Source organism: Lagopus muta, chromosome 2 (assembly GCF_023343835.1).
Source record: "Lagopus muta isolate bLagMut1 chromosome 2, bLagMut1 primary, whole genome shotgun sequence".
In the NCBI taxonomy this organism is placed as follows: Eukaryota; Metazoa; Chordata; class Aves; order Galliformes; family Phasianidae; genus Lagopus; species Lagopus muta.
This window is the reverse complement of record NC_064434.1, coordinates 54,131,766-54,146,026: the sequence shown is the minus strand read 5'-3', so window position 1 is coordinate 54,146,026 and position 14,261 is coordinate 54,131,766. Positions and strand designations below refer to the sequence as shown.

The 14,261-nt window shown below is 38.6% G+C and overlaps 1 protein-coding gene across 6 annotated transcripts in view; it reads right to left on the bottom strand.

Annotated features, from left to right (window-relative positions):
- The window catches only part of EYA4 (EYA transcriptional coactivator and phosphatase 4), a 151,537-nt gene that overhangs the window by 49,286 nt on the left and 87,990 nt on the right, over positions 1-14,261 (bottom strand). For all 6 annotated transcript variants that reach the window (XM_048936092.1, XM_048936094.1, XM_048936095.1 and 3 more), the window contains 2 exons: positions 4,517-4,641; positions 3,344-3,412 (listed from right to left, as the gene is read on the bottom strand). In XM_048936092.1, coding sequence (XP_048792049.1) covers positions 3,344-3,412; positions 4,517-4,641 — 194 coding nt within the window. The remainder of the gene's footprint in view (positions 1-3,343; positions 3,413-4,516; positions 4,642-14,261) is intronic.

Below are 14,261 nucleotides of genomic sequence, written 5' to 3'. Positions count from 1 at the left end.
TGAAACAATAGGCCAACATGACTCTTACTCTTCCAACCTGTTCTCCTAAATAACCTCTCTGAAAATAAACACTGAGATTTTAGAGGTAGGAGATGCTACAAGATGCTTCTGCTATGCCCAAATGCGGATAAACATATGTAATAGGTAGGAGGCAATGAGAGATATTAGTTCAAACAAGCATGACTGAAATCTCGTTTTCTTCTGAGTACTTTTTTTTCTTCTGTTTTTAGGAAGCCAACAAGCTATGAAAGTTTCACAGAAGACAGCAGCCGAATGTAGTACATCGCCTGAGGTGGCTGGCAGCTGCCTGACAACCTGAGCTCAACTTGTAGCTGCACTGTACTAGGTTGGGAGGGCAGGAGACATAGACCAGGTTAGGCAGAATGCCTGAGATGAAGGATGGAGATGGCAGGCAGATGGAGGAAGCCAAGCAGCAGCGGCCAAAGAAACCCTGTAGCACACATATCTCAGTACATAAACAACTCTATGCAGCATAAGCACATAATATTCCTTAAAGATAGATACAGTAGAAAGTACAGACACAACACAGGTTGGTCTCACTGTGACATATTCAACTAGAAGCATAGACCTAAACATGCTACTGCCTTTGGAAAATCAGCTTTCATTTTGTGCAAAAGGTGATGTGTCCACAGTAACACACGGGCTTCCATAATGTATTTGCTCACTATTAGTAATTAGTAGTTAAATTATTTATCTGAACATGTTAAACATTTAATTGAGGTGACAGACTAAATTAGATTTATTTAAACTTAAATTCTTGAAACTCAACCAAGCATTTACATGAAATCATAAAATCATAGAATCATAGAATTACTCAGGTTGGAAGGGACCTCAAGGATCATCAAGTCCAACCGCAGTCTAACCATAGTACCCTCTACAACCCATCACTAAATCATATCTCCGAGCACCACATCCAAATGGCTCTTAAACACATCCAGGGACAGTGACTCAACCACCTCCCTGGGGAGCCTATTCCAATGTTCAACCACCCTTTCTGTAAAGAAGTGTTTACTAACGTCCAACCTAAACTTACCTTGGCGCAATTTGAGACCATTTCCCCTCATCCTGTCACCTGTCACCAATGAGAAGAGACCAACCCCGCTCTCACTGTAAGCACCTTTCAGGTACTGGAAGACCTCCCTTTAAGGTCTCCCTTTAGCCGCCTCTTCCCCAGACCAAACAGCCCCAGCTCCCTCAGCCTCTCCTCATAGGGCTGATTTTCCACACCCTTCACCAGCCTTGTTGCCCTTCTCTGGACCTGCTCCAGTACCTCAATGTCCTTTCTGTACTGATGTGCCCAAAACTGAACACAGTACTCAAGGTGAGGCCTCACCAATGCCGAGTACAGGGGCAGGATGACTTCCCTAGTCCTGCTCACCACACCATTCCTGATACAAGCCAGGATGCCATTGGCCTTCTTGGCCACCTGGGCACACTGCTGGCTCATATTCAGCCAACTGTCCATCAGTACACCAAGATCCCTTTCCATCAGGCAGCTTTCCAGCCATTCCTCCCCAAGCCTGTAGGTTGCCTGGGGTTGTTGTAACCAAAATGCAGGACCCGACACTTGGCCCTATTGAAACTCATGCCATTAACCTTGGCCCAGTCTGTTTTAACCAGATCCAGTCTGTCCAAGTCGTTCTGTAGTGCCCTTCTCCTTTCACACAGATCAACATTCCCTCCCAGCTTGGTGTCATCTGCAAACTTACTGAGGGTGCACTCAATCCCCTCATCAGGATCACCAATGAAGATGTTAAACAGAAGCGGCCCCAGTACTGAGCCTTGGGGGAGTCCGCTCGTGAGCGACTGCCAACTAGATCCAACTCCATTGACCACGACTCTTTGGGCCCGGCCATCCAGCCATTGCTTCACCCAGTGGAGCGTACACCCATTCAGACCACGGGCAGCCAGCTTCTCCATGAGAATGTTATGGGAGGCAGTATCAAAGGCCTTACTGAAGTCCAGGTAGACCACATCAGCAGCTTGACCCTCATCCACTAAACGGGTCACGTTGTCATAGAATGAAATCAGGTTTGTCAGACAGGATCTACCATTTGTAACCATTCGTAAACCCATGCTGACTGGGCCCGATCCCCTGGTTGACCTTTAATTAGTCCATGATGGTTCTCGAGATTATTCGTTCCATAACCTTCCTGGGCACCGAGGTGAGACTGATAGGCCTGTAGCTATCCTAGAATCACAGAATGGTTGGGTTGAAAGGGACCTCAAAGCCCATCCAGCTGCACCCCCTTGCCATGGGCAGGGCTCCCACCTACCAGCTCAGGCTGCCCAGGGCCCCATCCAACCTGGCCTCTCCAGGGATGGGGCAACCACAGCTTCTCTGAGCAGCCTGTGCCACTGCCTCACCACCCTCTGAGTGAAGAATTTCCTCCTAACATTTAAAGCAAATCTCACCTGTTTTGGTTTAAAATCATTTCACTTTGACCTGTCACTATCAGACTGTGTCCTATCAATATCAGCCCCCTCCTGTTTATAAGCCCCCTATAAGTACTGGAAGGCTGCAGTTTATTTTTTATAAAATCTGTCTTGGAAATGGTAAATTAATCCTAATTTTATTTTTGTTTTAAAAAGGATATTTTTGAGATATTCCTAAATGTAATCTGAGTCTGCACAGCTTAAACACTTGTGTAAAGGCTTGTAGAGAGTCACTTACACAGTGGTTAATCTCATATGCACTGCAACAATGCCACATATATAATTATTAATAGTCACTGTAACTCAGTAATACACAGGAGAGGAAAATCACAAATGAAAATAGCAGCTTGGAAAATCTGGACTAATATTTGTGAAGAAGAAAGTTGCATAAGCATTAATTAAAAGTGAAAGTAGTAGTGGTAGTAGTAGATGTAATAGCAATTTATAGTAATTTGAGCTCAGGTAGTCATGTAATGTTGTACCTAAAAATCAGAGAAAAACAGATGAGCATTCTGTGCAAAATCTGCTAGAATTACAGAAGTGCTGAATGCTAGCAATACTCAGCATGTTCAGCAGCATGGTGCTCTTCCAGGCTCTCAGAGCACATACGCAGTTAAGCTAATTTTAAGTTAGCTAAAATTCTCCTTGTTTTTCTATTGTCTTTCAAAGTACGGCAAGATCAGTACATATTGCAACTTCCTTCTGTTTTTTTTTGGCTGTGGGAAAGACCTTTGAGAAAGGGTGGAAAAAATGGGGTGGAGAACAAAAAAAGGATGGAAATGTTCAAACCACAAAACAAAAAAAAACAGAGCAAACCAAGAGATATTACACAGCAGCCACAGAGACACATCACCACACACATGCACTGTACCAGGGTCTCTCATACTTGTTGCAGAGGAGGGAGTACTGCAACTCAGCAACCAGTCTGCAGTATTTAAAACAGTCATGTTGTCTCCTGAGGACAGGAATGGTATAATGGTTCATTGTCTGAATGTCTGTTCAGTGTACATGAATATTCTTCAATGCTAATAAGTGTTGTTATACTTTGAGCCAAGTCTAACTGCACTGCGTTGTTTTCCTGAGCATTGCTTTAAGCAGTTTATTTATGCAAGTATAATATATAGGGGCATATAGATATTAGTGTTCTTTAGTGGTATGCTTGAAGTTTTCCCTTCTCTTTATACTGGAATTATGATTTTCTTAAAAATATAAATAGGTAGAACAGTCATGGTTCAGTCCTTTTCTGTAGGGTTCTATTCCCCTCACATGCACACGCACTTTTTAATGACATTCACAGTTTTTTTCTTTTTAAGCAAGTGAATTAAATGCTTTGCATTGTGGCCAGAAAGAACTAACTACAAAGTTTTTTTGGGGGTGCCAACATCTAACTTCCAAGAAAGAGGACTGAAACTACAGCTTGAAACATATGCATTGTGACACTCTCACAAACAATAATGAGGCCATCTCAGAATGTAACACCCCCTCATTTTTGCATCTCAGCTATGGCAGAACCTACTATCTGAAAACATCTGGACATCTGTGTAGTAGCTGCATGGTAGCACTGTTCATTTAGTAATAGATACAGTGATAATAGCCAGTAAATTTAGAGTTAAACCTAAACATTCCTTCTTGACAAACTTTCACTGCCTGCCAATAAATGAAATTAACATGTTCATCATTTAAGAAAATTATCTAAGCCAGCAGCAATGACAATTTTTATGTACTTCTTTTGCCAGAACTTTTCAATAAATCTACATGGATGTAGTTTTGGGTATAACTGTAAATTATAATTCAGCCATGAAGTAAGAAGCTGAAAAAGCAATTCATTCCAAGTTACCAACAGGCATAACAAAGCCTTTATGAATTTGTTAAACCATTTCAAAGCTTTCTTACTTTCACTTTTGTGCAGTTCTACCTCTTCATTCAATTAGTGCAAATTGGAAAAGTGTTGCTGGGATTAGTACAGGTACACCAGTATTTTCTATTTCTTCTGAGTTTTTATGCATGAAGTTAAGAACTAGCCAAAAATTGCTACGTACTGTAAATGTCTTACACTTACCTCCTGTTCCATTTGTTGTAACTGATGTACTACTGAGATTAGGCTTATCCAGTTTAGAACTACCCGGTGCATCACTGCTTCCAACAAGATTATGAGGACTTGCTAGATCTTGCATTTCCATAGACCTGTTAAACGAAGTGATAGATATAAATATTTTGTGGTTTTGTGGTACTGTCTTTTAACTAAATCTAAGGAAATAGCCAATAATTTGTCATGAACAGCAACAACCCCAGCATTTTCCACTGTTCTTCCAGGTATTATGAAGTAAATGTTACTAGTTCCCAAACTGTTCAAATTGCTTCTAAAAGACATGCATGCAGCAGTGCATGTATACACACACATACATACACATATATCTATACATACACGCTTGTATATATGGATGGATGTGAATGGATGGATTGATGGGTAGATAGCTGTATGCATGTATGCATTTCTTAGAAGAAAACAGATAAATTAAGTGTAATTTCAGTCACTGCAGAGCAAATCAGAAGCAGGACTTCTGCCTCCCATTATCTGTATTCCAACCATCTATAGTCACTGAATTCATACTAAATCCAGCAAAGGAACATACAGATAAATGAACAGAGCTTTTACATAAATCTGAAAGACTTTTCACTATGAAAAATGCATATATTCTAATTAGTTTACTTGATCTTTTTTCTTCTGAGTAATTTCCAGGAATCTTGCAAAATTTTTTAAAAAAGCAATTTTGCAGGAATAGACCACAATGGACTTCAGCATTTCAATTATACTGAGAGACTGTGGATGGCTTTCATTCAGTGACAACAGATCTGCCTTTCATAGACAAAGCAGAAAAGGAGTGGTTCTTGTTAGACTGGTAATAGAAATCTAATTTGCAGTGCGTGCTTGCCTTTTCCTTGCTTCAATTATAAATTAATTACGCAGATTTTTATTCCCCAAAGAAACCTTTTTTCTATGTATAAGCAAAGTTGCCAGCCCATCTGCAATAGGAGAACCATTTACCACATGTTATACTATAAAGGCCAACAGAAAGATTATCTTACAAAGTTGTAAAAGCCCACTTGCATTGTAAAAGATTGAGATGGCTAATAAGAGAGGGACAGTTGGGACAGTTCAGTAAGTTTAACAACTCTTGTATCTTCATATTCTGGCCAGAAAATGCAGTGGCAAGTGTTAAGGCAAGACCCAGCGTCCCAAGCATTTATTACAAGTTTCACTTTTAAACTGTCTTCCATGCTCCTCACACTCTCCTCTGGAGCAGAAAAAAACCCAAACCATACTATCTTTCCATCTAATATGGGTATGCTGTTTGAATCTGATTTTTGGTTTCTCCAAAATAAGAAAAAGAAAAAAAATCCAGAATGAAATGTCTCCCATTTTATGCTCCCAATTCAGTTGATCTCCTGGATTCTCTCTCATTACATTCATTTACCCCAAGGCACAGATTTAAAGCTTTCATGTCTTGAAAATCTTCCAGTTTCGGAAATACTACATTTCAACTGGGAAAACACACCAAGGCCTTATCCAAAGCCACATGAAGCCCATGCAAAGAATTTCATTTACTTCAATAAATGCTTGAATCCAGCCTGAGATTCATCAGTGTGCCAATGGCAAGGCAGTTTTCCCAATAGTAGACTAGATGAGACAGGGTAAGTTGATACTGCAGGTTGTGCATCAGCAGGTAAGAATTTTATTGCAGTATTCACATAAATGCAAAGGTATGCACTGAGATTTGAACTGCCTTGACCTAAATTTCATCATCTAATTGTACATACATTTCCACACATCTGTCAGCAGCACATTATAGTTATTTTCTACTGGAAATGTGATCAGTGTTAGATTAAATAAAATGGACTCAAGTGGTTTACTACTCTGTCAGTTTTTGTTTGTTAGTTTCTGCACAAGGATAACAGCTAAATGTTAAAAAAAAGTCTTATGAGTTTCCTTCTATGCATTTAAGGGAGTGGGAGAATGCTACACAACATAAACAATGTGTGTTCACTGCATCTAGTGTTTACTACTACCCACGTGTTCACTAACAGTTAAAGTGTCATGGTTTCTTCTTCCAATATGATCAGCCCAGAGATGTTCACATTTGCTTATTTTCTTGTTTAGCATGAAAACTACAATGATTTCTTTCTAGACAGCAATTTATCATGGTCACAGACATAAATGATTCAGCTATATTTCATAAGCAAAATCATTCATTTATCCAGCTACTGTATGTAAGGGCTACCCATTTAAGCACACTTCACACTCAAATCAGATTTAATCAGAAAAGCAAGTCCACTGATTTTCATTTGCTTGCCAAGAACATAAACTGATTATGTAAGAGGAATAGTTTTTGTTCCACACCAATATGAAATCTTTTGAGCAGAAAAGTCTTATACTATCTTATACTTGTTCTCTTCATTCAGCATCTAGAAAAAGGCATATGAAGCGCAAGCTCATTATTAATGCTATTTTTAAAGTAGCAAATTTACACATAAAAATTTTCCCTGGATGAGTAAAAGACATCTCACAGTTAAGAAAGTCTAAGAAAAGGATATCCAAAATGATGAAAAGCTTCACAAAACCACCTGTATACATTTATGCTTATCCTGGGTGCTCTAGCTTGTGTGAACAAGTAAAGGGATTACTTCAACATATTCCTATGTGATATATTTATTCAAGTACATGTTCCCTTCTGTGTAACAGATGTCATTCAAATCACCTTTCTGGATGCGTTTAGTTTACCTTCAGCCTAAAAATTTCTCAGAAAGACGTAACAGACCTACTTAAATCTTACAGCTTCAGTGAATAAAGGATTCAGGAAAAATGTTTAATAAAATGGATGAAATAATTCCAACATCTTGAATTCATTTTGTCAAACTAAATGTTTATCAGAGTGCTGCTTTCAATGACTTAATGAGAAGCAGGTTTGGGTTCAGTATGTTTTCTTGCAGTAAAAGTTAAAAAAGGTGATCTCAGAAGGACCAATTAATACTTCTAAATGTATGCATTTATTTATTAAAGACTTATTTTCTAGAAGGGACAGTGTGTTTAAATTTAGGCAAAGTAAAGTCTATTGTTAAGTCTGCTTTAAAAAATACATTGTAAAGCTTTTTTTTTTTCTTTTTTTTCCCCCCTTTTCTCTGTTAGGCATTTAACTAAAGCTTGAGTTTTGGCTACCCAATCTTTGTCTAAGACTACATCTCAAAGAAATTAAGTAAAATGTTAAATTGTATAGAAAGATAAGTTTTGGAAGGAAATGCATTGCTTTGCTACATATTTTAAATTCCTGATTGTTGGAAGGCTGCTAATATGACAGCAAGCTTCTGAGCAAAAAAATGAAATCTGGCAAGATGAATTTGTCTTTTACTCTGCTTTGGCTATGCTTTAAGTCTTTGAAAACTGGTATTTGCACAAGCTTAGTGGATCATTTCTGAGGCTTACTGGAAAAGTCACTAAAACATCCCATTTGCACAGAACAGCCTTCCAGATCTCAACACATTTCAACTCCAGCCTGAACATGGACATACCCAAACAGTCGAAGTGGGTTTGCATTAAGATGGTTGTACACGAATCCTAGCCTCTAGGTTAGAGCACATTTTGTTTCCAAATAAATTTTCCCATCTGTCCCTACAATGGCAGCTGAACAGAATCTGCAGTAGATCCTAAACCACTGAATGGTACAGCCAAACATCATAAGCTAACCTAGCATAGGAAGTTTTCAGCATGGCTAATTATGCTTGCCCAGTTTAACTATATTTCTGAATAGTTTCTATGTACTTTTATGACAAGTTCAAGCCTTGTTTCTAGGGTTCTGGTGGGTTTTTTTGTTTGTTTTTTGTTTGTTTTTTCCGACTCCTTTTACAACTCAAAACTCAATATTTTATTGATGAATTCTACAAGTAGATCACAGCTAGACAACTTCCTTCTTTAAAGAGATGCCATTTAAAAATGTAAAATACTTGCTATATAATTTATTTTTGTTCTATATTTCAAAGTGTTTTCTACTAACAGCTTTGAAAGTATGAAATAGTTTATCAGAGATCTATAGAAGAATATATATTTAGAAGTGGAAATAAAGTGCATTACACCCTGAATGAACATTCAGCAAATTCAAAAGGAAGAAGCAGTGAAACTGATGAGATAAACTTGCTCCATTGAGACAACTGCCTCTCTTGTCTTCACAGACTCATCAATGCCTGCTTTGTACCTTCTCCAGCTCAAGAGATGGCCAAAATATCACATCTTCTACTATTCTAGGCAGTCTCACAAAAGCATACAAGTTCTGTGAGGGTGCTCAAGAGTTAAAAACAAATAACACTGCAAGACACTAGAAAGAGTTCCTTTCCACTCTGCTCAAGGCCTTGTTTCTTAACCTATAAAATGATCTGATATAGTGCTGAGAAGCAGTAAAAGCTGACATGGTATGCTGATACAACTAGCAAATGTTCCTTGGACTTTTATTTTGTCTCTTCTATTTTAACAGTTGAGAAAGCAAATGCTAAACTTTTTGCAACTATTTGCATTTGTTCGGCAATTAGGGTATCAATTTCCATTTTTAAAAAGTAAGAGGAATAAGTAGAACTAACGCCACATTGATATTCCAAAAAATACTTCTCCTCTGTCAATCTTTCACCAATGTCAGACAAAGGGTAGTACAGGGAGGTAACTTAAGTGAAATGGAGAACAACGTTAGCATTTCTACATATTAATAAATAGCACGTCATTAATTAATAATAAAAATGCCATGGCCTCAGCTTCATAGAAGTTTAACTGCAAAGTAAGGACTGCACTATGTTCTTATAAATATGCATGATTCATTACAAACTTGAATATCATCATATAGCTTCCCAGTGCTTGAGTTCAAGCTCTCAAGGAAACTACTTAGGCATTGCAGTAACAGCACTGTGAAGACGATCCTTGTTATAAAAGTAGACTATAATTTGAAAAAAATATCAGAATTGCAGAATTTTGTATTACAGCTTTTTAGATCCCAACAATATTGCTTATCTTGCAGGGCATGGGACTGCTCCAGTGATCCTTTGGGGAATAAAGTGGCACTAGCTGTGATTGTATCTCAGTTTTCTTTTAGGCCTATTGTCTTTCTCCTGGCTATTTAAGCTCTAATTCAAGGAGAAAAAAAGCCTTATGCAGACAGTATTACTTTACAGGAGATGTCTGCCAGGCAGCCAGTGTCAGTACTCAGGCTGTACTTGGTGCAGAGGACTCAGACTGGAAGCAAACAGGTTCAGTGACAAAGGCAAGTATTGTAGTGTGTCGCAGGACATCATTTACAGCAAGAGAAAAAGAATGTTTCTTTGAGCAGCACTGCCACATCTTCCCCAGCTCCCCCTGCCCAATTCCGCAGTTACATTTCTGCTCTCACCCTCCATTTTTTTGGCTCTCAGCCCCTTGGGACTCTGTGCTTCCTGACAGCCAGGTGTCAGGTATTTTTTGTCTTCATTTCAAATGCCAAAGGTCATAGCTTTTGTTAGTCTAAAATATGGCTTTTGCTATAGTAATATGCAGATACTGTTCTATAAAAAGGACATATAGGTATGTTCTGAATGGGTCTAGTGAGAAAATAAAGCAAAACCCTATGAACAACTACTGCTTCCAAATTCAAGTTCACTTTTGGAGGAAAAGCAAAACTGTCATTTTCTTCTTCTGTCTGAGCAATAAACTGAAAATGAAAAGACTAGGATTTCGCTGGTGGTGCCTAAGCATACTAATAAATTTTAAAGACTCAGATTTTTGTTCTGCATAATTACTGAAAACTATTAATTGCTTGAGAGTCAGAAACAGCATAGTCTCCCTGGTGCCTGATCAACAGAGATGTCTTTTAATGGTTTTTAGCAAACCATATAAACTTTCTATTCTGGTGCAATTAAGTTGGCCACAAATCCACATCAAAGTATTTTCTCACTCCCTTCTGACTTTTGCTGAAGATCAGTGTCATTTCTGTGATGCAATGAACAAAAAAATTTTAAATTAATTTTGATTTCCACATTTGTGAATATATCACAGAATAATTTCTAGGAAATGCTTCTGGTTTCTTCCACCGAGCATGCTGTCCATTTGTCCAATGCCAAAATACTCAAATAAAAATCAAGTGAACTTTGGCAGCAAAAAAAATTCACTAATTTACTTACTTCAGAATAAATGCAAGAATTTTCTTCAATTAGAAAACACAAGTTCACACTAACACAAACAGGCAGACTGTCACTGTTTTGGCAGATAACAAGAAGCCTTTTCTCTGTGTGGTCTCACTCCATTCTACCCCACCAGCCTGCAGAGGCAGGGATTGGTTTGATTTGATGAAGGCAGATGACAGTTTCATATAGGAAAGTTTTATTTTCTGATGCAATAAATGAATGCCCATGGAAAAAAAAAAGAAAAAGAAGGTACACAGAGCGATAACTTTCTGTCCAGCTGGATCCCAGCTTTCAAGATTTCTTTTCTGGACTATATGAATGTGACTGCCACAGGTTTGATATCATGCATTTTTAGTTCGGGGTCTATATTTCAGGCACTGCAGAATGTATCTGGCAAGAAGCAACGTGGCATCTGAACGAAGATTTCCTGTTTTCTCATAGAAAAAGGCAACTAGTTGGAAAAAAAACACTCTAGGTGACAGGCAGAAATTATGCCAATTAATAGGCAGCGTGGACCAGAGGCTGTTCTCCAGCTTAAGCACATGAAGTGGAAAAGCTTTGAGAAGGGCAGGGAGCCACACTTTCTTGATCTCCAAACAGCCTGGCCAATCTTGACCAGCTAGCATATACCAAGCCTACACCTTACACAACTTTAACAATTTCATGGTACCAATGTTCCTATGCCACAGCTCTGGCTCATGCAGGACATGTTTAACATCCTGCCACTGGCTTGGCCATACAGCCCACATGCTGGGTTATGCAATTCTAGTCCCAGTGTGAACAGAAAATACAAAAAGGTATGCAGGAGGTTAAACTCATGTTTAACCTACTGCTTAAAAAAAGGTGACAAAAGTAGATTTTGAAGTTGTTATGTGAATATTTAAATAAATCAAAAGCGATAATGACACTGCAGTTCCATAGGGAGCTGTCAAGTATCCAGCTTACATGAAATACAGACTACCAGCTTAAAGATACTTAAGATCTATATACCGGTCTTTGGATCACAGGGCCACATTTTCAAAGAGTCGTTCACCCAGCAGCTCCCTTTCCCACTTCTGATCACTTCCAGATGTGATCAGTGCTTATGAAACCTTTGGTTCTAACAACATGATGATCTGTGCCATAAACAAATAACAAACACTTCTGAGGAGATGGCTAACAGATAACCAGCAAGACTGTGGCCACGCTTCCCTCATCACAACTTCGGTAGCACAACTGGTTGGGGTGACTTTGGCCTTTCCTACATCTCCATCCAGCCAGTGACTGGATCCTGAGGAACAAGCAACAACACTGATGATGGAAGGATCTCGCTGAGTCTTCAGTATTTCTAAGTATAATTTCAGCAACAAAGACCATTTCTTTATTTACAGAGGAATGTGAATGTATATAACTGACAATCAGATCTGCCAGCTACTAGCCAGTTGCCAGTCTGTCCTTTATAAGAAACAGCCTTCAAAGTCACACAGCTTGCTGCACACGATTTCTAAGCATCTCTGGGAAAACATCCCTCACTGAGTGACAGTATGGCTTTAACTGAAACAGTCAGAGGACTGCCTGGGTCCAGATATTAGTGCTTGGCCTGTATCTAAAAAAGTAATTGCAACACAAAAATAATGCCAGATTTACTCACGTACAAAAATACTTAAATAAATCTAAAACTGGGAAATTAGACATGAGAGGCTGGTCCTGTTGAAACTGCTGCAAATTTTGCAATTGGCTTCAGTGAAGCCTGAACAGCATGATATAAACATTAACTCACATTTTCATAACAAAAGAGCAGAGGGTGGGTTGTGTTTCTGACTCCCTGTTGAAATATCTGTTATGTTTCAAACTAGTGATTGAAACACTTAGTTCTTTGTCAGGGTATGCCCAAGGGAAAGAAATGCTTTCAGGTGTGCAGTACTGGAGTGATCATACCTAATTTCAATGTAATTTCTTTAGCCACCAGTATAGAGAGCCTGCAAGATCTCCATCCATCTCCAGAAAGGATAATCGTTGACTAAGAGGTGTCAAAAACATTGTCAAAATGTTCAATTCAAACTTTACATTTCAATGCAAACCTTCTGAATATTAGAAATAGTAACACATCTGACTTCTAAGATGTCCCTTCAAAAATTAAAACTGATCTAAACCTTGGCTCCCACTGTGAAATTTCTGTAGTTTACCTCAAGTGGAGCACAGTATGTTTGGCTCCAAAACGTTTTGTATCAAAAACAATTTTTTCTCTTCTCTAATCGCGATCACAACAACATTCTAGGTTTAGAATATAAAATAAATAAATGCAACTTTCTCACGGCCTGATGTTTTATCTGTCTCACTGTTTAATTATTGTGATTAAGTAATAAAGTGTAGATATGCATAACTGTTCCAGATTGCAAGGTACATTGGATGCATTGCACACAATCCTTTTCATTTTGTCCAGAAGATGATGTCCTGATAAATGCACTCATGCTGGCTGATCTTTACAAATAATATTTAATGATTGCATTTAATTTCACTTCACTGTTTGATTTCCCCAAGTCACCTTACAACTTGAGTCCTAGAGAGCATGCAGTTTTTAATTTGGGGTGAAATAGGAGATTATTCTGAGAATCAATAAATGTGTTTAATTGGGGATTCTAGGGCAGAATTCCTCCCATATTATCCCTTGGAGCTGTAAGAAGAGGCAGGTACAGCTATGAAATGGGAACCCTCAGCTCAGCTCAGACTGGACACTGATAAGCAAGCTGTAGTGGGGGATACCCGCCGGTCCATGCAAGCACGGGGCACAGGCAAGGACAGAGCAGTGGCTCCAGACACTCCATATTCTCCTTTCCCTCCCCACACACACCTTGCAGAACCAAAAACCCACATGTCTGATGAAAAAATGTAAAAGATTTGCCCCTCCTTTATACCTCTGTTTGCTAAACAAAAAATAGCTTGACATCAGCAGGACTTGTGACATACAAATTCTACCTTTAAAAATTAGCATCTACACACTTCTGTCAAAGTCCTGAAAGAAAAAAGAGGTAGGATGTAACAAACTTTATCATAGTGTTGTTTTTTAAGCTCATGTGCATCTACACTGCCGACTTCCTGGAACTAAGACTCTAACATTATCACACGTAGCATAGATTGTCCAGTGGTCGCGAACCTGATTAATGTTACAGAGCATGCAAGCAGAAGATGTTAATATTAACACAATTGCTGTTCATAATCCAATGCTTCTGCTTTTCAGTAAATTTTGAAATGTTACTGTTCTGAAATGTAGTGGTATAATGAAACCCTAATGGAGATGAGTATGCTTCTCATGCAACTATTTTGAGACAGTTGTCAAAAGCACTGCATTACTTGAGCATAGAGCCCTGCTTAATTTAACATATATAATTAGAAGGAAAATAAGATAAAAGCCTGAAATAACATGGGAATGAAAAGTCATCTCATGGCCAGCCACCTGCCAAATACTTCTACACTGCAAAGCAAAACAAAACAAAACAAAACAACAACCAAAACTCTAAAAACCATAAACATTCAGGGACCAGAGATTCTGCTGTAAATTGAAATATAACTAACATGAAATTTAGGAAAGAAGATGCCTCTTTCTGCCATCTTCTGTGCTGGAGCCACACAAAAAA